The sequence below is a fragment of the Nematolebias whitei genome, chromosome 8, assembly GCF_014905685.2.
Source record: "Nematolebias whitei isolate Nwh7 chromosome 8, NemWhi1, whole genome shotgun sequence".
Taxonomy (NCBI): domain Eukaryota; kingdom Metazoa; phylum Chordata; class Actinopteri; order Cyprinodontiformes; family Rivulidae; genus Nematolebias; species Nematolebias whitei.
The window spans coordinates 16193926-16217038 of record NC_056505.1 but is presented as its reverse complement, the minus strand read 5'-3'; the positions used below and the strand labels follow the sequence as shown (position 1 = coordinate 16217038).

Here is a 23113-nt window from a genome sequence, read left to right as displayed (position 1 = left end):
ATATATATATATATATATATATATTCTTTTTTAAAAATTTTATGAGCATCACTCTTGAACTTCTTCCCCCATCATGTTGACAGCTGTCAGTCAATCATTGGGGACATAGAAATATACATTCTGATTGGTCAGCTCCTGGACCATCGGCCGGTGAGCCCATGTGGGTCACTTTTAATTTGGATCAATCAGCAGCCACACACATGCTTCTAAAATGACTGACAGAGAACCTGACAAGTCAAAAAAACTTTTTTTTTTTTTTGTTGAGACGTTTTGTCCTTCATCCAAAGGACTTCATCAGTCCGAGAAGCCACATAAAACTGAGTCCCACAAGCAGGCGGTCCAACCAGTTTGCTGGTGATAAGATGGTTTCTGGGACCCGCCCTCTCCCCTGTCGACTCCTCTGAGGCAGCCATGGCCAAAGTGGTTCAAAACTTCAAAGTTCATGCTCAATAATCCAGCTAAAAAATCCAACAAAGTTCAGTCAGGTCATCTGGATGGTTTCTTTCATTTTGTTGTTGTTGAGACATTTCATCCTTCATCCAAATGACTTCATCAGTGAAGGATAAAATGTCTCCAAAATAAAAAAGTCCAGATGACCTGACTGAACTTTGTTGGATTTTCTACTTGGATTATTGAGCATGAACTTTGACGTTTTTCAGCTCATCACGCGACCTCAGAACGACTGGACCCTCATCGCTGTAGGCCCCTGGGCTTCAGCCCAGGTAAACCCATGCATTAAGGCGGCCCAGAAAAGTTGCTCCCAGGAGAGTCACTTTTGTGTGCACGACCCCACCCCACCCCTCCCACCCACGCACAAATATACATGACCACTAACTTATTTTCTTGATTTCGTATAATTTCTCTCTCCCACCCCACCGGCCTGATTTTTCCTTGCCGCATCCTCCCATGTCCTCCTTCCCTCTTCTGCGTCCTAACCAAAGTGACAGACCCAAATTTAGCTCTGGCTCTTTGATGTGACGACCAAACAGATCAATGAAATCAGGGATTTTCTCGCCTGGTTGCAAAACATCAATGATACTAAACAGATCGCAAAGGAAACGAACACAAGCAAAGGTGTGGTATTATCCAAAAGATGACAGGTTTGTTCGGCAGATGACTTCTAAATGAACGTGAAAAAATGAACGCATCTGGAAAACCTAAAAAAATGTTAAAAAAGAAGCACATGTGTAACATGATCTGCGAATCGTTAAAGTTATATAATACAATGTTAGCACAGTAATCAGTTTTTTTTTTAAAGAGTTTGACGTCGCCTGGTGAAAAAAAAAAGAAGACTCCTCACTGCGTCATAAAAATACAGAATGGGCCGACCACTGGGAGAACTGTTGACCTAAAAAAGGAAAGATTTGTCTTTCTTTTTTTTAGTCCGTATAAAGACTAAAAATCTAAAAATTATAACAAAACAGCTGACAACTTCCAAAACTTTAAACCCAAATCTTGTGAACATGCATGTTTTTCTGAGTTTTGTTCAAACACATCCAGCCTTTCTTCTCACAGATACACCAACATGGATAACAGATCCCGAACAGTTACAGCGTGAAGCGTTGTTTCATGGTCGACGTGTTGGAGAGGTGCTAAATTTAGCATATTTGTGTTCCTTTAACGATGCATCCAGTTCTGTCTCAACAATAAAGCTGAGAAATAAACAGATCCATTCTGAAAAGTCATATTACAGCAGGTCTGAAAACATATCCAACATGTAAACATCTCTTACCTTTATATACCCCCAGGAAACAGAGAGGAGATAATTCGCTTCGGGCATTTTGACAAATGAACAAAGTGAATCCAGAAACAGAAACGGTTTAAAACTCCGTGTTTCGCTCGGGCGCTGGAAAGCACTCGACAGTCATATAAAAGAAAAGCAGTTTGTGCTTCTCTCCAGCGAACAAACCTCAACCTTAGGAGACTCCAGAGCTTAACTCGAGTCAATCAGCTGCACCGAGTGCACGAACGAAGCTCCGAGTCCACGTCCTGCATACATCCACAGATACGTGCCCCAGAAAGCAGGGCAGCAGGGAAGAATCTGGCAGAGAAACGGCAGGAGCGTGGCTTCCAAAAAATCCAATGAGAGCATATTGTGAACACGCACAAGCATATGCACGCACACACTCAGATCCGGGGACACACCGCTGAGGCTCTGAATAAATCACGACGGAGTGGAAGCTTGTGTGTGCCAAAGCAACAGGACAGCAAAATCTTTCTATCAACTCCTCCCTAACAGGACTGGCTGCCTACTTGTGTGTGTATGACACATGCTCCCATGTGAAGATCACAGGCTGCCTCTTTCACCGTGTCACACAGCGGCAGCAAATCAGGGCTCAGATAGAAAAGAAGCGTGAGCTCATCATCACCTCTAATTGCCTTGGATTGGAACAAACTTGAGGCGACCCACTGTTTGATCGGCCTCCACTGAAGTCAGTGGAAAAATCGACCCTCTTCCCCTTTTTCCACCTTTAATTCCTGCAGTGCAGCAGGGCGGTGTTTTGCGTACATGTGTTTAGTGCATAAACATGCAACAGGACGTGTGCACATGTTTGCATGTTGGCTGGTCCAACCTTTTGTACATCACGATGTGAAAGAACAGGTTACCTCATCGTGCATGATACAACAGTAAAACACTGAGGTCACCCTCTACCCCAGCATCCATGGGAGGTGAGTCATGCCAACATCATCGATGAGATGATGTAAACACATTCTTGTTTTTTAACAAACATTTTCCTTTAAAAAGACTGAGCGTCACGGTCGGCTGAAGTGGGCTCAGTAGGACAGAAAGGGTTGTGTCCACACACAGGTTGCTTTAGAGAAAAGATTAGAATAATGGAAGAGCATACGTTTTCTCATCATGAACAGAACGTTCAGCTTGAACGCTTTGAATTTCTGCTTCGTTCATTTGAATGACCTGGCAAACATGAAATAAATGCCACATTATAAACTGTGACATGTAGAACTAATCTAATCATTTAAAAAAAAATGACACAATAGCTACGACATGATACAACTTCATAAGTATTTCCTAAAAGTAACCAATATTTTAACAAAAGAATTGGTGGGTGCACCTGACCTCAAACAAACAACCAAACAAAATTAAAAAAACATATTTTGTGTGAGGGTGCCATTGTTATTTCAAGGTCTTTCTATTTCAAAGTCATCTCCAAGGTGAAGTCTTGAGTCTCCTTCAAAGACAATAAAAAGCTTCTTCATGATTTTATCACCTCGTGTCTAGACTAGTCTAAGGCGCTGTATGTCAGTCCAGAACACACAAAAGAAGGGCAAACACATAATTTTTGTCTTTTCTGGCCTTTTTCCACCAGCTTTTCGTCTATTTTTAGAATCTTATTGGTCACTTTTAAAGTGAATATGTGCAGCTCTGTCTTTAACACACACCAGCAGGCGTACTAAGGTCAACCAGTCAGTTTTTGTTTTTTTTAGACAGTTGAGATACACAAATCTCTTACAAATTCTGGTCACTTTTTGTGGCTTTCAACTTGAGTAGAGCAAGAGACACTAACCGATCTGTTTTTATTCTACTTATTGTTTTTTTTTTTACTTAAATAGATCCATCCATCCATTATCTTTACCTGCTTCTATCTTTCCGAATCGCGGGGGTCACTGGTGCCCATATATAGCAGTCATTGTGCGAGAGCCGGGGTACACTCTGGACAGGGCACAAGTCCATCACAGGGACACATAGACAAACAACCATTCACGCTCTCACTCACCTAGGGACAATGTAGAGTTACCAATGAGGCTAACATTCATATTTTTGGTCTGTGGGAGGAAATTGGAGTACCCGGAGAAAACTCACACATGCACGGAGAGAACATGCAAACTCCACCATGAAAGTCCCCCAGCTGGAATTTGATCCAGCAACGTTCTCACTGAGAGGCGGCAGCTCAACTGAGCCACCATGCCACCCTACTCAACAGGATGTTAAAGATAACAGTAACAAATAGGCTGTAAGAACAGGATCTAAATGCAAACTGTTGAGATTATAACTGCAGTTCGATTTGAACAAATAGTAAATGATCAGTGGCAAAACATTTCTGTCATCATTTTATAAATCAAATAGTTAAAGTCAAATGAGACTTTTAATGTGGATGTATCTTAAGCATGTAATTATGAAATTTGTTCTAAAGTTCAAATACTTTGAGAAATTGGTAAAAAATACTTTTCATCTAATATTATTTCCATTTTTTTTTTTAATTTGTAAATTTCAAGCCGGTGTATCAAAGTTTTCTAACAGCTGGACAGATGAATAATTCTTCAAGAGGAAGAAAACAACTGGAAAATGTATGTAACTCAGAGACAATGACTGTGTTAAGTTTTTCATTGTATCAAAGGGTGCAACTGTTACTGATACAGAACATAAAAAAGTACCACCCAAAAATACACACATTCTAAATAATCTACATCTTTCCAAACAATTAGTTAAGTACTGAAAGATGAATCTTGATCCCAAATAGTCTTACAGCCAGTATTAAAAAAATTTTTTTTTTACTGCTCCCTTCTTCAGGGGTCGCCACAGCGAGTGAATTCACATGAAAGATTTGGTCATTTGTTTTACGCTGGATGCCATTCCTGACAAGACCTTGGCTTGAACCCGCAACCTCAAGATTGCAAGATCGCAGCACCAACCACCGAGCTACCGCAGCCCCATGTAGTCTTATAGCCAGTAAACTTGCTTAAAGATGTCTGTTTATCTGTTTATGTTTACATCTAGGCGTTGACTTTCTGAAATGGTCCAGTGGTTGCACAGATAGAAAAGGGACCAAAGCCGTCTCTGCTTACTTTACACTCCTAAACCCAACCACCCCCACATCCCACCCCGTGCTACTGTGAGTAATTTACAGCTATGCTGGGGCAGATGAGACTCTCTTCTAAGAAACTAGTGGCTTGGATTAGACTCATAGCCAAACATGCCTGCACAGGCAGACCCACACATTCACATATGCAGACAATTCATTCCTTACACACATATAATATATATATATATATATATATATGTGTGTGTGCATTCATACAAACACATAGACATATAACTCCCAGAGACTCCCAATACAACTGGCTTTCACAGCCACAATCACATGGACACACACAGACACACAAAGTGCTAGTTTAGTCAGGAGGTGTGAACACTGACTATTGGGTAAAAATTGGAAAGTGTCACACCTATCTTAGTGTGCAATTTGTTCTTGTATGGAGAGACTAAAAATATATTTTCCCTGCTGTATATAACTCTCAACACATCCAGATCTTTTCTTGGTGGTTTTTTTGTCTCCTCACATTTAGTATTTATTCTGGTAGCAGACACCCCCGCTCGTCACAATACAGACAAACTGCAGTGACTGTCTTCACTGAAGATGGAGCAACCAGTGAGAAATGAACCTTCAGGCTATTCTTCATCTAGATATTTAATTAGATACAAAGAAATATATTCAAGGATAACACAAACAAAAATTACTGGAAACTAGATCAAGAATGACTTTTAAAAGGTTACCAAACTATTAACAGAATGTTTCCAAATTTAAGATGACTTCAGGTTGAGGGTGAGGTTCTGCCTCAAGTGGAGGAGTACAAGTCTCTTGGGGTTTTGTTCACGAGTGAGGGAAGAATGGAGCGTGAGATTGGCAGACGAATTGGTGCAGCACCTGCAGTATTGCGGACTCCGTACCGGTCCGTTGTGGTGAAGAGGGAGCTGAGCTGTAAGGCAAAGCTCTCCTTTTACTGGTCGGTCTGCGTTCCTACCCTCACCTATGGTCATGAGCTCTGGGTAGTGACCAAAAGAATGAGATCACGGATACAGGTGGTTGAAATGAGGTTCCGCAGGGTAGCTGGACTCTCCATTAGAGACAGGGTGAGAAGTTTAGTTATCTGGGAGAGGCTCAAAGTAGAATCGCTGCTCCTCCACACATTGACAGGTGCCAGTTGAAGTTGTTTGAGTATCTGGTAAGGATGCCCTCTGGGCGCCTCCCTAGGGAGGTGCTTCGGGCATGTCCGACTGGGAGGAGACCACGGGGATGATCCAGGACACGCTGGAGAGACTATGTCTCTCGGTTGGCCTGGGAACACCTTGGAGTCTTCCCAGAAGAGCTGGAAGAGGTGGCTGTGGAAAGAGATGTCTGGGCCTCCCTGCTCAAGCTGCTGCCCCCGCGACCTGACTTCGGAACAAGTGCAAGATGATGGATGGATGGATGGAAGATGACTTCCAACCGATCCTGGCCCTCTAGTTCCACTATCCTGAATGTTTCAGGAGTTCTCTGCTTCAACCCCTGATTTTAATCAATGGGTGATTAACAGACTTCTGCAGAACATGAAGAGGTAATTTGATCATTGAATCAGGTGTGTTGGAGCAGGGAAACCTCTAAAACATGCAGGATAGTGGCCCTTGAGGATCCAATGTGGACAACCCTGGACAGTTAAACTAAAGATAAACTTAAGAGAACAACTGAAACATGGGCACCAACAGCTTATCTAACAAACTGAAGTTTACCAACAGTTGATTATGATCTGCACTGATGGCAAAAGGGCAATTAAGTTTTTGTTCTTGTCTGTGTGTTCAATTGCCTGTACCTTTAGCATAAGTATCTCATGAACCACTCAGTAAAGTTTAATAAAACTTGCATTGCATGCACATCTACAACTATTAATTTTTAGAGTCAAGATGGCTGCCACAGCTAAGCAACAATAGCAAATACAGAAATAGCTGTCCTTCAAATAATTTGACAAGGACTGAGCAAATATCTGGTGTGATGGTAGCAGGTAGTCATCTCCAACATATTATCATATGGTCTAACACATCTAGCAAAATCTCACTCATTAAATGAGATTATGCATTATGCAATTTACAATGTTTGGCCAAAGTAAACATAACTCTGGCCGTTTTTCATCATAAGGTAGTATGAATTGTTGTAAGAAGTGTCCTGGTGCATGCTCAATAACCCAGGTAGATAAATATAACAAGGTTGAGTCAGGTCCTCTGGACAGATTTGACGTTTTGGGAATGGCCGAGGGTCGAATCTGAGACTTTCAGGTCCCAAGTCAGCTGTCCTGCCTCTACCCCAAAATGGAATAAGCGGGTATAAAGACAATGGATGGATGGATAAATAAAACAAAAAGGCTCTGTTAAAATTTCAGAGTGTGTAGAAACAACACATTCTGCCATTTTGCCTGTTTGAAGTGACCTCTGAAAATTCTGATCACATTTGACCGGCACACGCTGTTCTTCCTGCAGCCAGAGGGAGACTTACACTCACGGTGGAAACTAGAGAAAGACCTTAAACTGTGTATGAGTTGCTTTGACACAAATTTATCTCACAATTGAAAGAACTTATATCATAATTGTGTTTAAAGTACTATGTGATTGTGCAAGAACTACAGTGAAAACACATGTGACCCTCCTGCTGTCCTTAGCTCAAAAGTGAAACCTCACTCCAGACCCAAGGGCAGCAGGAGGGTCACGGGGGTCGCTGGTGCCCATGTCCAGCAATCACTGTGCGAGGGGCGGGGTACACCCTGGATGGGTCGCAAGTCCATCACAGGGCCACATAGAGACAAACGAGACAAACAACCATTCACTCTCTCATTCATACCTAGGGACAATTTAGAGTTACCAATCAGCCTAACATGCATGTTTTTGGTCTGTGGGAGGAAACCGGAGCACCCGGAGAAAACCCACGCATGCACGGAGAGAACATGCAAACTCCACCTAGAAAGGCCCCTGGACCGGGGTTTGAACCAAGGACCTGCTCGCTGAGAGGCAGCAGCTCTACCAGTTGCGCCACTGTGCTGCCCCTATTTGATTTTATATCCCATTCTATTATTATTATAATATTATGGGGTATTCTGTTTAAACCGCTGAGATGGGTTAGGAGCAAACAGGCTACTCTAACCTTTGTGTGAAAATTCATAGAAACATCTTTACAGAGTACACTCAGGAAACAAGATGCGCAGATTTTGCAGCAAACAACTTAAATCTACAGATTGTTTCCTCTTGATCAGAGACTTTTCTTTATTAATGGCATACGAGTTACGCTGAGAGCCGTTAAAATCGAATCTGCAGACGACAGACTCACAGTAATTGCTGGATGCCCGAGACGTAGCGTTACCTGTTTTGTTTGTGTATGTATGTGAGTTTCTGGAGAGAGATAGCAGGGTGATTGGGCCTGTGGTTGTTACCATGGCAACCAGTGATAGCTCTGCTGGTGAGCAATGGCGATGCAGAGTGTTACATTGATCTCAATTTAAAAAAAAAAAAACTTGTTTAAATGAGGCAGATGGACAAGGGGTGGATATGACTGCGTTAACATCAGAGGTGAACACGTGTGTTTTTGTCAGTCCTTTGTCTGTCTGTCCTCCCTGTGTCTCCTCTATGTCCATCCCTCTTCACGTGACATCAGTGTGTGACATCACTGGAGCCCAGAGCTCATCAGCATTCAGAGCAACGCAACACACACACACTCTCACACATACACACACACAAAAGGCAACTGAGCATGCTCATACTTAAAGTCCTTGCCTGCATGACAATGCTATCACATGAAAACAACACAAGCAGTTCAGCGTGGGCTTAGATTGCTAAGGCATAAACGCATGTAACAAGAACAGCTCGTAGCATTTAGCATGATAGATAAACACTTGACAAATCACCAGAGAGGTCCACACAAAGAAGGGGGCAATGTTTAGTTAATAGTATACTGTCCTACTCATAAGTCAACCAGTTAAATCAAAAGATTGTGATCTTCCGGACCTTTCTGCTCTGCTCTCTATTTATAAAGTTGTACTGAACATGAGCGTTATCCTGACAGAAACTCAATTGCAACACCTTTTAATGTCCACTTTACCCAAAACCTGAACTACAGAACAGACAAGAGAAGTTAAACTGTGGGGAGAGATGTCTGGAGAAGCAGATGTTTGACTGAAAACGGTGCAGTCACAGGTAAAAGCTTGAACATCTGAAGTCAATAGAATAAGTAAGAGCTGCACTGTAGTAAACTCAAGTTAAATGGTGATAAGCTGCACAAATCACAGGGTAATTCTGACCCTCTAGAAGACACTGACAAACGTGCAACTTTAGTGCACATGAAGTTTAGTATATATACTTAGTGTTCTGTATAATAACTATCAATGCACTATCAATGCACTATCTAACCTGGTTTACTCAGGTCCTCTGGATGGGTTCTTCTTTGTGGAAATGTCCCTTCTTTTATCCAAAAGACTTCTTCAGTCTGAGGAGCTGAAAGCAAACTCAGTCTTATAAGCAGTACTTTCTCATAGTGGCTCAACCAGTTTGCTGGTGACAGTCAAAACTAGCTGTTCACATGCAAAAGGAAGACCACCAGCCTAATGACCGGACCTATGGTGCTCTTATGGCTGCTTGCTATTCACACAGGGCTGAGTGATACTCCAAAGGACCTGACTCAACCTTGTTAGATTTTTCTACCTGGATTATTGAGCATACATCAGGGCATCGCCACACTAGATTACACATCAAACTCAAACCAAAGTCCAATCAGACATGCTGAGGAGCCAAAATAAAAACAACATAGTGAATCCTGCGAGCAGCATCTTTGTCATGAGAGACTTTTCTAAAAGGTGAAGTTTTTTTTAAACAATTTTAGAACTTCTTACCTTGTTAGAGGCCATCTCGCTGACTGAGTGTCTTGTCTGAAGTGTTTCCAGCTGGTCCAGGCACCAGTCCAGCTCCTCCAGGGTCTCTGTAGCCAGTTTTTGGTAGGCCTCCTCTGCGGGGGCAAGACAGGAGGGTAAGGAGTCAGTAAGGGCTCGCTTCAGAGGGCTAGTGGACAGTCCAGGACCGGGGTCTCCCACCCCACAAACAGCTAAGCTGGGATACCCCGAGTAAACACATGGGTGACTCTTCATACTGAACAGGTGAGCCAGCTGGGTCGGCCCAGGAGCAGGGCCTTCTTGTCTTGTGTGCCAACCCACTGATCAGTCGTCACAGTTTAGCTGGATCAAAACTTCTTGACTCCTTTAGAAATAAAAAGGATCCAGTGCAGTTCTACAGTTTAAATCCTGGATTCTCCATTTTAGGATAAAGTCAGACATAATCCCTTGGAGTGTGGCTGTAGGTGATGGACGGACACCCAGCTCTAAGTCCAGATTTTTAACAAAGCGTAAACCTCAGAGGATACAGAGATGACCCACAGAGCAAACTGAGCAACAGCAGCAAAAAGTATTTCCTCACACTCATTCACCAGCCCCTATACACAGCACACACATCACACCCACTCTTCTGTACATGGTATACTCCATCTGTAATTCCAGTCATGTAGCAAGATGAACAACAGTCTGCTTAGTGGGCCCATCTCTGCCATATGATGAATGGATGGATGAAAAGGAGACAAGAACGGAGGAGAGGATCCAGTCAGAGCCTCAGAACCAGTTGGCATCCATGTGAGACATGTCCAGTACCAACAGAGCATGGGCTTGTTTACAGCATCCTGGCTTGGTCAAAAAAACACAGAGATCTCTCACTTACACACACATGCGGACAAGCAGACACACATGTACATACATCCACACTCACACCGGACGAATAGCTAACCATAACACATCATGACAGGGTTTCCTCAGCCCTCCTCCCAGGAAAAAATATCCATGGAATCCAGGAAGCAAAGGGATGCCAGACAGTTCTCTGTGTGTCGGATAGGATAGCCTATAGATGCTAGTGAATGAGGGGGGTGGGCTGCTGTTGCTTCTGTGCCCCTTGTAGCCAAACGTGCTGCTCTCCCTAAGCTGTACCTAAAGCCGGAGAGGACTGCACTGTGGACGGTGAAGGGAGACAGTCAAAACATGGAGTGGATAAAAAGGAAAGACAAGCCTGAGCTTGAAACTTCACACTGCTGGGTGTGCATGCATGATAATATGTGCCGAGCATACAAACAACACCAAAACAGAGAGGTGGTGCACGATATGGTGAGGATGGCAGAGCCTCGGCGTCACAAGTCTGTATGAGACAGTCTTTTTTCTTTTCATTTGAAACTGAAGACGTCTCTGTTAAAGTCAGCCTGTGTCAACACACAAAATGTCACATTGTCATGCCAATTAACACTGATGCTTTGATTGATCTGGGGAAAGCTTTTAAAGATATTTGATAGGAAATAAAGGGGAGGTGGCTTTAGTTGCAACTCTGTTACACAGACAGAGAAACAATGGCAGACTGAAACACAGTGGACCTAATATTGACGACCTTATAGGAGTCACACGCCTCCAGTATTTACTGGAGATCGTCCTAAATCATTTTTTGGGTTGAAAGAAAACATAACTACCTAATTTTGGAATTGTTTTGGATGTATCTACTTATACTCCATGCTTATAAACATAAACAATGTTGTTTTTTGTTGTCAATGCAGGTCTCTCTTTAGTACAATATTGCCTGCTGCCCACCCCACACCCCCTCCTGATTCGCTATATTTGACTAACTTCCACTTCCTTCTTCCATCACGTCCCTTTGGCCTCCAAGACTTTTTTGTTTTCTCTACAGATCATCCCAAACCCTGCTTCTTTTGTCTCTTATTTCTCGTCTTTCAGTCTCCTTTTCTGTCTCTGTCTCGCTCCCCCTGTGTGGTGTCAGTGGATGGGGTGCTACTCTTTCTGATAGCAACTGCACTGACGTCAATGACATTCTTCTCATGCTTAGTGCGACATCAGACACCGGCGCTCGGAGAGGCCACTCTGCTGCACAGACGCAGGGCTGCAGCCAAACTGTGTACTGGAACAGCTCAGCGGTGAAGTTGGACCGTGAGCGGGAAAAGATGGGAGAGGAGGGGGGAAGAGCGGTAGGACAAGCAGAGGAAAAAAAGTGGACAAGTAAGAAAATAAAAAGAGTAATTGCAGGAAAAATGTTAATAAATATTATGTAAATAAGTAGAATTATTATTATTAGAATTATAATCTGTATGTAGTAAAAATATTTAATATTTTGACTAAATTCATACTGATGACAAAAATGTTTTGCCTATATATATATATATATACATATATATATATGTATATGCGCTTATATACCTTTCAGCTGCTCCCATCTTCAGGGGTCGCCACAGCGAGCAAACTCACATGGAGATTTGGTAATTCAATTATTTCATGTTGGATGCTCTTCCTGATGTAACCACAGGCCACCGAGCTACCACAGCACTCTGTATGGAGCAGAGGGCTGCCATCAAGGGTGCCCAGGAGAGCAGATGTGTGAGTTAAGGGCCTTGCTCAACGGACCAGTGTAGGGCAACTAATGGTGGAGGCAGGTGTGGGTACTTCACCTGTCCCACTAAAATATTAATGTCAGCGACCTTCTTATCACAGGCTCACCTTCTCTAACCTCTATACCACCACTCCCCCAACCAAAATAAATTTATTTTAAATAAAATTGGCAGTTTTTTCATGTTTAACATTTTCTTTGAAAAATAAAAACTCCTAATTGGGTTAATTTATGCAATGAAGCATTTTTTATTTTTAGAAAAGAAGTTTGATTGTTGAACTGTTTGCTCTCCTGTATGTTTTTAGACGATTATGATTAATTAGGCCTCTGTTCAGAGTGAACAAGTTATTTAATTAGACCAGATAAACATCTACACATTAGTTATATGGTTTTATTGTTTTAAAATGACTTGTTGCAGAAGTAGTAAGACCTTTGCATTGAAAGTATCACTCAGTGCTTCAATGTAATGATGCTCATGACTCACAGCTGTCACCACTTTATGGCAGGACCCATAACGGCAATGCACCAGTATGATTGTGCTCTAAATATAGCACAATGTCACCAAGCCTGCATATAAATAGGCAGGTTGTGGAGTGAGAATGTGATTCCTAGTTGGAATGTCTTTCATGATACTCTAGTTTTCATCTATGGAATAAATATACTGTATGTCTGATTTGACATTTATAATGTCATTTTTGAATTGGTATATATATATATGATTCTCACTCAAATTTTCAGACCTCAAGTGATCTAGTTAAATCTACACTGATGTGGAGAAATGAAACAAAATTTCATTCAATTTTGCAAGGTACACTACACAATTTTGAATGAAAATAAGTTTTATATTATTATATTATTATTATATTAGTTTGTGTTCATTTATTAGTTTTGTCATAACAAAAAGTTTTCTGTAAGTTAGTCACCTCATGTGTTAATTACTTTCGAAATTATATTATCAAGTTGTTTTTGCATTCTGCTTTGTCATTTTTTGACAACTATTTGATTTTCATATATTGTCGGCGTTACATATACTGTATCTTGATATGGCCAAATTTCCAACAGAAATCAGTTACATTTTTTGTTGTTGTTGTTGGTTTGTTTATGAGGAAACTTGCATTTGAAACATGGATCCATAACTCTTTTTTTTGGCGAGGCTACTGTCAAAGCACTGCAAGGTTTGCACTCTGCTTTAATACCATCTTTATCTTTTTTTTTTTAATGCGCAGCATCTTTTGACAAAAGAAAATGTTGTTCTCGTCTTTTAATGCTCTGCTGTGCCTGAAATCTGCAGTCTGAGATCTGGCTCCTGCATGGAAAACCAGGCATGAAGGCACAACTTCAGTTTTGAAGGTTTTTGAATGAGCTGTCAGTTTTACAGTAAGGTTTAAAGTGAAAGGAGATTGAAGCAGTGAGAAAAAAGATGCTCCCACTAAAGTAGGAGTAGACAAATGGGATGTGTGTGTAACTATTTGCCTCTGTGGTAAGACAACTAAATCTTCCCGCAAGTATTGAAACAGCAGCCATTCACTTCAGAAACTAATATGATTTAATGCTGCTTAAATCAGCCACACTCAATTCACGTTCCTTAGTTAAAAAACAAACTTGATAAGTTCAAAGTTCACAGAAAAAAAGTTGCCCTTGAATGTACTTAAGTTTGTGCAGAACATTATATACAGTACATAACCAAACGCATCATTAACAGGTTTGTGGTTAATATTACAAATGTGTGCCTGATCAAGCAAAACTGACTCTAAATGCAAAGTGAAAATAAATAACAACAAACAACAATTAAACACAATTTCTGCTGTTACGGTTCTTAAATTTTAAGATGATCTAATCAATATAATAATAATAATATGCTATATAGTAGTATAGTGTCTGTTCTTTGTTCCACTTTATTATCAACTGGTAATAACTACTAAGCAGCACACCTGTTTATCATTTTGGGAACTCCTTCCTTTGCAAATTTGTCAGATTATTTTCCCCTGAGTTGCATTTTGTCATGTTTGCACTTTGTTTTGAGTCTCTGCTGAAGCCAATAAAGTTTTCTTTGCATCCGGAAGCTACCTCCTTTCCGCCTGCCTGCATTTGGATTTTTTCTACAAACACAAATTGATTCAAGGTGAAATACATTATACATATGTGCATACTCAAATAATAATAATGTTGAATTCTGTCTTCAAGTCCTTTGACTAGCTCCAAACCATATTTGGATTAGACAGGACCTCAGATTTGCTCTTTTCAACCTTGCTGTCAGTATTGTATATATCAATCTGAAGCACAAGGAATGATGTCAGTTTGAACAAAACACTTCTTGTTTACATTAGGATTTAAAGTAAGTGTATAGGCAATAACAATGATGTAAACAAGTTCAACAGTACCTTAACATTTCTACACCAAGCTACACATGTGAATGGACCACGCAAAGTTTTGGTTGAATAGACACTAATTCTTATAAATACCTTTATTGCACTATAAACTGAAATAGCTGTGATGCTAACAACCCAACATTTTTATTTCAAAGTCAAGAAATACTAATTCACGCACATAAAATCACAAACTGACATGCACAAAATATCAAGGTACTTCTAGTTTACTTATACTGTAGTACCTGTGAAGGTGGTCTTGGTGATGGGTGGTGGGTTACACATGGGTGATCTCCTGTCATGAAAATAAAACAAAAGGTCCATTCAGACATCTCCCTCCAAGCCCACACACTCAGCTGAACATTGAAGCAGCATTGTATCTTATTGCTTTTTTTCCAAAACCTTGTGGCAGGGAGGGGCTACACAAGTTGTAGTATTGAGTTGAAGCAGCAGAGGGCAGGAGGAGAAAGCTGCTTCGAGATGGGAATGTCTTCAAAACACTGTTCTTTAGCAGTCAATATGTAGTGTAGAAGTATGCTAACATTGCTGCCACAATATGGTTGCATGCAGAAGAACTTAAGAGAATTAACTGTAAGAAACAGTGAATTTTATTCACAGCTATAATTTCACTATTTCATAATAAAATGAAAATAATGTGCACTTTAATCACATCATTCATAATTATTTTCTGTGGAATTGGCCTTGTTGCACTACAGCATTTGTGCATCATCCCAGGGTAAGCAAAAGAACCATAGATTCTATAAAAATGATTTAATATTTCGAGCAGCTTTTATCATTGCTACATCTACTACATCAGCTACATATTTGGTTAGGAGTAGGTGAGAGGAGAGGTATTCACTTTGATACAGTCTAAGAATTAGCTGCTGGATCATACAGAACTTTGCTCACTGCTCCATTCATTTCAGTTTCAAGAAAAATAAACATACGTCTGCCATCTTTGGTAACTTACTTATTGGTTGTTCTGTCTTGTTGTAAGTTAGTTAATGCACCAAAGTTGTTTCGGACAGTTCTCAAGCTTGCAAGAACCTAAAGAGAGACATAAATGGTACGGATTTACTCAAGCATCAGTCACCACTTACTCATAATATTGAACTTTATGACTAATTAACGATAGCTTACCTGTGCAAATGGCGTTACAATCATATCGTCTCCATGACTGGAAGAAACAAGAGCAGAGAAAATATAATACAACACATCATGTTTGGCATGGGAGGTGTGATCTCCTGCACAATGAAGTTCAGTGGAGAGGTAGGGAGAGGGTGGAGTGAGGGTCATCAGATAAATTTAAGCCTCTCTGATGTGCTCCTTTTTAGCTACACGTTTTTTCCATTAAACAGGAGATCTCTGCAGCAATAGTGTCACAGTGGTTTCAGGATCCAGCAATGGAAGATTTACATCGGGGCATGTTTTTCTGCATGCTACATAGTTTAGTGCGTGACACTTTCAGCATCAAGGAAAACCGTCACAGCAAGGCAGCAGTCCGACATGCGCACTGTCTTTGCACCTGCATCAACATCTCTCACACAGTCACCCCTTCTCCATTTCTTTCCTTTTCTCCCACATTCTCTCCCTCCCTTTCTCTTTAATGCTTAGGTGCTTTCTGTTTCATACTACACTGACAGTTACTGGTCAAAGGAACATGAACAGGCCAAGGTTTAGTAGTAACAGTCTTGCATACCATAAACAGCTGATCAAGGTGGAGCGGAAAAGTTTTGCTTAGAGATTCCTCATTGGATATCGTCAACCACTCAAAAGGTATTACTCAGTCAGCGCAGATTAAAGAAACGTAAGCAGTAAACTGTCAGTCAGAAGTGATGACCTCCAAGGTATGCAAACACACTGTCACCAAGTGCGGGTGGCAGCCATGTGTTAGTGTCACAACACCTCTCTTGTTGCTGACTTGTAAAAGACCAAAGCTACAAGTCATTCACAGACCTTTTGATCACGTGACCTGACACGCAAGTCAAAGGACATGCTATGGTCTATTCTTTCAGTGACCAAAACTGACAGATTTTCAGCTTGACCACAAGAAAAACCACAAGACGTACACAAAGCTACTAAAAAGAACAGTCTGTTGCTCTTTTTACTTCACAGCAGCATAAAGACAGAGGTTTTCTGTTAATGCTGCAAATCAAACAGGTGGCACACAAGTCCAGCTTACTTTGTGGGATTTATACTTTGAGAGAGCAAATGTAAACTAAGATTTATTGGTTTCACTGTTGCAATCATCAAGCAGTAAATTACCACATGTATACTTGGAATAAACCAGTCATTTAACAATAACAGTTTTAACAACGAATCAGAGTTCTTCTCCTAAGTATGATTGAACACACAGCTGCTTTTCTTATTGAGAGTTTAGAGAACAAGTGTTTGTCCTGTTATGCGGCGCACATAGGTGAGTAATGAAAAAGATGTACAATCTTGTTTGTAAAGAAAATTCACCCGTTTTAGTTCAATTTTAATTGTACAGATACATCTGTTAAGTAACCTGAAACACTTTATTGACAGAAATCTGGTGAAAGAGAGAGGGTACTGTAAACTTGTGCCATTTTGTAGAAAATGCTAATTAGACTAGAAGTTGTTACAGTAGTCCCTCATTTATCACGGGGGGGTTTACGTTCTCAGCCGACCCGCGATAAGTGAAAAACTGCAAAGTAGGAATAGTAGTAGTTTATGTTAGTATTTATATATATGTATATACTGTATTAAGGCATTTTAAACACTTCACACTCTCTTGCAATATTCTAAACAATGTTTCTAAACTCTAAACACTCGAAAAGAGCACAGCATGTCATGACCTCCACTCTCTATGCCACCGGCTACTCTCTGCCACCTGCCAGCGCTCTCGGCCACGCCCACTTCTCTGATGCAGAGCGGAGATCCGCATGCTGCAGGAGGGACAATAATTTATTTTTTAATAAAAAAATCCATGCTGATTGTGTGACTCATCCATCCATCAGACATTGTGTGTCATGTCCAATCTTACTTTGAAAAAACGCAAAAGAGCGAGTCTGCGAAAGTCGAACTGCGAAGTAGCGAGGGACTACTGTACTTGATTTTAGTTGTTTGAGTTTTATTAAAACATTCACTTCTGCTCTAAGGTTGATAAACCTCTGCTTCCGTTGGTAAATTTAATAAATGGTAAATGGACTGTACTTATATAGCACCTTTCTATCTAATCAAAATACTCAAAGCGCTTTACACTACAATCTGTGCCACATTCACCCATTCATACAGCACTCTACTAGATCTCTACAAAGCTACTTGAACAAATCATTCTAAAGAAACTAATCAGAGCTTTAGATTACATTCATACACTGATGGGACACACATCGGAGGCGATGAGGGGTTCAGTGTCTTGCCCATGGACACTTCGGCATGTGACTGCTGGTGGATTCGAACCCCCAACTCTTGCAGTGGAGGACGACTGCTCTAACCACTCAGCCACAGCCGCCCAATAGTATTTCTAATTAAGGCAGTGAGTAAATCTAAAACAATCTTGCACTGATGATTTATTTACACTGAAATTAGACATTTGATGCAAGCAAAAATATATATATTTTGGTTTTAAAATGAAAAACAATTAGTAAGTAATAGAAATAATGTTTCTGCAATATATTAATGTTCATCTTAATTGAATGAATACCTTTATTTCCTGAAGCACAAGGCAGCAGGATGATCTATGTACATAACTGAACCCAGAAGATTCCCACTGAGTTGAATTGAGAGATATTAAGATATCTGCCATGTACTTTTCTGCAGCTTTAGACTGATGTTAAGGTATTTAAGTAAAATGTAAGGGATGAAACCAGCTTGCAGTCTAAACCGATAACTTTAATTCACACAAACATACCTCACTGTCTACCGTAATTTCTGGACTATAAGCTGCTACTTCTTCCACACGCTTTGAACCCCGCGACTTATACAATGCTGCGGCTAATTAATGGATTTTTGTTTTTTTGCTGGGCTAACGAGCTTCCAGTCACCAAAACATTTAGCCTCATCACACCCTGACACTCACATAGCTGCCCAATACACATCTCCTGGGGGGTGGGTCCTCGTGACTCAATGAGACTACCTGTATAAATAAAGGTTAAAAAATTCTGACTGATGAGATTACTAAACAGGTCACAGTGAAACAATGAAACGAGGAGTGGAGGAGAGAACGGGGAGGGGGAACTTGTGCCCTTCCATGGGAGCACAACAAATTATTTGCAGACACTCTATATCAGTGTGAATCGTGTATTAAAGTGACACTCGAAACTCGGTGGGAGGCTTGGATGACTGGTGGCGAGAAATCATTTACCAAAACTGGCGGCATGCAAAGAGCAACTTCTGCTCCAGTCTGCCAGTGGATGCTGACAGAGGAGTAGTTTGTAAAAAAAAAAATCCTCTGCAAAAAGAAGATAGGAAGATGGCAATCACTGACTTCCTGGTAGGCTACTGTATTTATTTTTTAACAAGCCGTGTTACTGGCACTGTTCAGAAAAAAAACATTTACTGTACGTATGTGTATGTTATCATTACATATTTAATAAAAAAAAATAAAAAAATCTGTGTAAATGTCTCACGTTACAACATGGACACCTGCAGCTTATACACAAGTGCAGCCTATATATGTACAAAATGATCATTATTGCTGAAATTTCGTGGGTGCAGCTTATATTTGGGTGTGCTCAATAGTCCAGAAATTACAGTAAATTAAACATGAAACAAGTATAGCAAAATATCACAGACATGACAGTTTGCCACAAATACCAGTTATCATACTGCTGGATATGCCCCGTAACCAATGTGACACCAAACACCCTTCTGCTAGTCAAGCACAGGATCCCCTAATTTCTACACCTAGCCCTAAAAAACATTGATCATTCAGAGAAACTTTGAGAGGAGCATTTTATGAGTGTTTCAATTAGAACCAAAGTTGCACTCACATGTCACTGGCTATGGAGGAGTTTCGGGACATCGACTTCGGGGAGAGGTCGTAGTCACTGTCAGAGCGGTAGAGGAACGACTCTCTCCGTTGGCTGTGGACAAAATTGGCCTGCAGGATGAGGCCTGAGCCGGGGCTGGCCATTGGATCGAGGGGGCTTCGACCTGATGATGTGCCATTGTCCACATCGAAACTGCATATGAAGAGAAAAAGAAAGGATTAAAATATATATATATAGCTGTTTTTTTTTTTTTTTAAATAATAGTTTAGACAGTTGTAGAATTTCAACATCATAATGATAGCATTTGAAGAGTAAAGCAATGCTTAAAGGTGAAAGTCACTGATTATCAGGACAGAATAACTGGCAATATTTTTAATCCAACTACACTTAAATGCCTCTACACCCAACTTTGAAAAAGTGTTTTATTCAAACTCTGCTCAGAACCACAGGAATTACCCTCTGTCCGAGTGATGCTCCTGACTCACAGCTGAGTGGCGTTTCTAAACCAGTGACACCATTTCCCACTGGGATGTCACGATGAGCTCCTTTGTCTCTAAGGTGGTTGTTCACCCAGTTGATGAGTAATGCATATCTGCCTCATCGTCCCGCCTAGCATGTACAGTAATCCCATAATCTGGCCTGGGGTGGATGCTAAGGTCAGCGTGGGATTCCCCTCAACACTTTGGTCAACACACACGGGAATGACGTCTCTCTTTTATCATCATCATCTTCGTCAGAATCCTCACTGTGGGACCAGCGACACATTTAATCCAATAAAGGCTGTGGTGTAACCAGTGATACGCTCTGCATGTGGAAGAACAGGAGACTGGATCAGAGTGCATGTTGTGAGAGTATTTAGGTGTCTGCTCACCACATAGACTGTATAGTGTCCATAACAATGGAAAAAAAAAAAGGTTGACATTGCTGCTGGTCTTTACATTCAGTTTCTTTTTCATCTTGAGCTTGTATGCTTTCTTTAGAATACTTCTCATGTTCAACAGAAAATAATTCTCAGTTCTGTTGTTCTTTCAGCTGCTAACTTCTTCAGGGATTGCTACAGCGAGAAAATTTGCACAAAAGATTTGGCATTTGCTTTACACTGGATACCCCTCCTGATGCAACCTGGACTCAAACCTGCAGCCTAAAGATTACAGGATTACACTGCACCGAGCTACTGCAGCCTAAATTATTCACCATTCTAACACATACAAATCGTTAAGCCTCTAAATTGTTAAGCAAGTTTAGTTTTATGGTTACAATTAGAGTGTGTGAGGAAGAAGAACTTGTGTAGAAGCATGTAAAATGTATGGCCACTTTCCCTCACACTTTCTTTTCCATTCTGTTAAATTCAATATGCCAATCAGTTTATAGAGAATATAAGAAAAATGCTCAATTAAGTCAAACGTTAATGTCCGACTTGGAGCAGACCCCTCCTGGATGCAATGCGTTTGTAAAAAGTCCACTGCTACTAAAAATAGCAGTGAGAAAAGTTATAACCAAAAGCATTCAGCAAGAAAAGAACAATCTGTGTTACTTCAACTGAGTCCAATTTCCAAATGGGGAAGTAGCAACAGAAGTTTTGACATTTCACATCAACAAAAAAGAATTGTCTGGATTCCTTCAGATGCTGAAACTAAGAGATAGTCATTATAAACTATGGAGCTGTACACAGTTTGCTTTTTATCAGTAGAACAAAAATGATAAAAAAAAGTGAACATGTTGAAACTTTTGTAAAATGTTTGGCATTTTAACTTAAATAAGACAAAGACAAAACTGAATATGTATATGTAAAGATATCTATGTTACAGTAGAATAGACATTAACATTTTCCACAGTTGTGAGTGTTTTCATTTCCTACGTTGGTATCACATTGTGTTTGTTCAAGTGGACCGCCATCAACAGCACACAGGACATGCCATGCATATTTCCTACAACAATTAAATGGCTAAACGCTCAACTACCTCATTGTGGTTTAACGAAATAGCAGGAACTAGAGCTTTGATTCTGGAAGTAGATAGACTGACGATAGAACCTTTGTATTGTTGTTGCCTTCTTTTCTGATGTGCTCTTTTTAATACCCACACTTAGAGAAGTATCATGGTTAAAAGGATTCAGGGATAAAAAAAACAATTTTTTCAACAGATGATATAAAAAAATAAAATAAATAGGAAGAATGACAGTTTTCACTTTTCTCACACACCAGTCAACTTATCTCATCATGCCAAGTATCTGTTTTTATTTTTTATTGCAGGTGTGAAGCACACCCTCTCATAACTGACATTTAAGGTATCATTCCTCATACAGGTCAGTCTGTTATGCAGCTGTTGAGTGTGTGTGATACAGAAAGTTTGCCTGGGTGGATGTTTCCTGTGTGCAAACAGGACTGAGACAAAGATGACAAACAGAGACGGGAAGAAAGTATTCAAACTTAACACCTAGCATATGTTTAACAGCTGATTGCTTGTTCTGACGTTGCAGCCTGCTCTGAGTCTCACCTTCAAGACCCTTCTATGGAACAACATATGATCTATGCAACAATGTTACCACCAGCACTGACATCAACACAGGAATGTCTCAGCAATAATTTACCTCAATCAGCACACGTGCCAAAAAAAAAAAAAAAAAGAAAGGCAGGAAAAATGTCAGCATTTCTATGACTACAGTGGAAGTGAACAAAAGAACCTGGGAGCAATTCACAGTAGCATTCTTGTTGGAACAATTCAGAGAATTCTGCATTGCTTTAAACTAAAATGTGCAAAAATAAATAGATGACCCACAAAAAATTATAGATGCATAATGGAGACATAATTAGCAAGAAACTAAATATTTAGTGTGCCAACACTGACGTGATGACAAAAAGCTCTTTTGTGGTGTTCCAAAAAACACCATCTGCATCAAATGCACAATAATCCAATCTACAACTTTGCCTCCCAGGGAGGATAGGTTTGTCTGGGTGTGTGTTTCACATCCAGGCAACAGGAACAGGACTGAGACAAAGACGAGAAAGATGACTGAGATAAATATGGCAAACAGAGACATGAGAAATTAAATAATTTTTGCAACAAACAGATTTCAAACAATTTTTTTGTCCCAAGTTGGATAGCATAACCGGTTAAACTTATAAACTTAATCAGGTTGATGTTTGAAGATCTAATGGAAATTAGATAATTAACTACAAAATTAAGTTTAGATTCAATAAAAGCATTTTTTTTTCAGAATGTTTTTCAAATTCACTAAAATGCAGTACTGTTGTACGTCTACTAACAGGACACACAATGTCACAACTCTGAGATAAATGAGAAGCAACTTTATACTGTTGGACACTGCGAGGTCACATACAAAAGGACGATGCTCAGTTTCATTTTTCTGTCTCTTTTCATGTCTCCACCTATTCTTTATTTTCCACCCCACACTAGGAGTTTTAACTGGGCTAAAACTGAGGCCATAAATAGAAAAAATATGTCAAACACTTGGAGTCCTTGTAATGTTTATATAGCTCAGATTCGTGTGGGTCAGAAAAAAGCTGCGCACTGAAGCCAACAGGGGGAATATGACACTTG

General features: G+C 40.3%; 1 protein-coding gene across 2 annotated transcripts in view; it reads right to left on the bottom strand.

The window, feature by feature from the left end:
• Positions 1–23113, bottom strand: part of pde4d (phosphodiesterase 4D, cAMP-specific) — a 170401-nt gene that overhangs the window by 8608 nt on the left and 138680 nt on the right. For both annotated transcript variants that reach the window (XM_037680991.1, XM_037680992.1), the window contains exons 2-6: positions 19554–19745; positions 15739–15775; positions 15569–15645; positions 14844–14893; positions 9646–9758 (exon numbers count right to left, since the gene is read on the bottom strand). In XM_037680991.1, coding sequence (XP_037536919.1) covers positions 9646–9758; positions 14844–14893; positions 15569–15645; positions 15739–15775; positions 19554–19745 — 469 coding nt within the window. The remainder of the gene's footprint in view (positions 1–9645; positions 9759–14843; positions 14894–15568; positions 15646–15738; positions 15776–19553; positions 19746–23113) is intronic.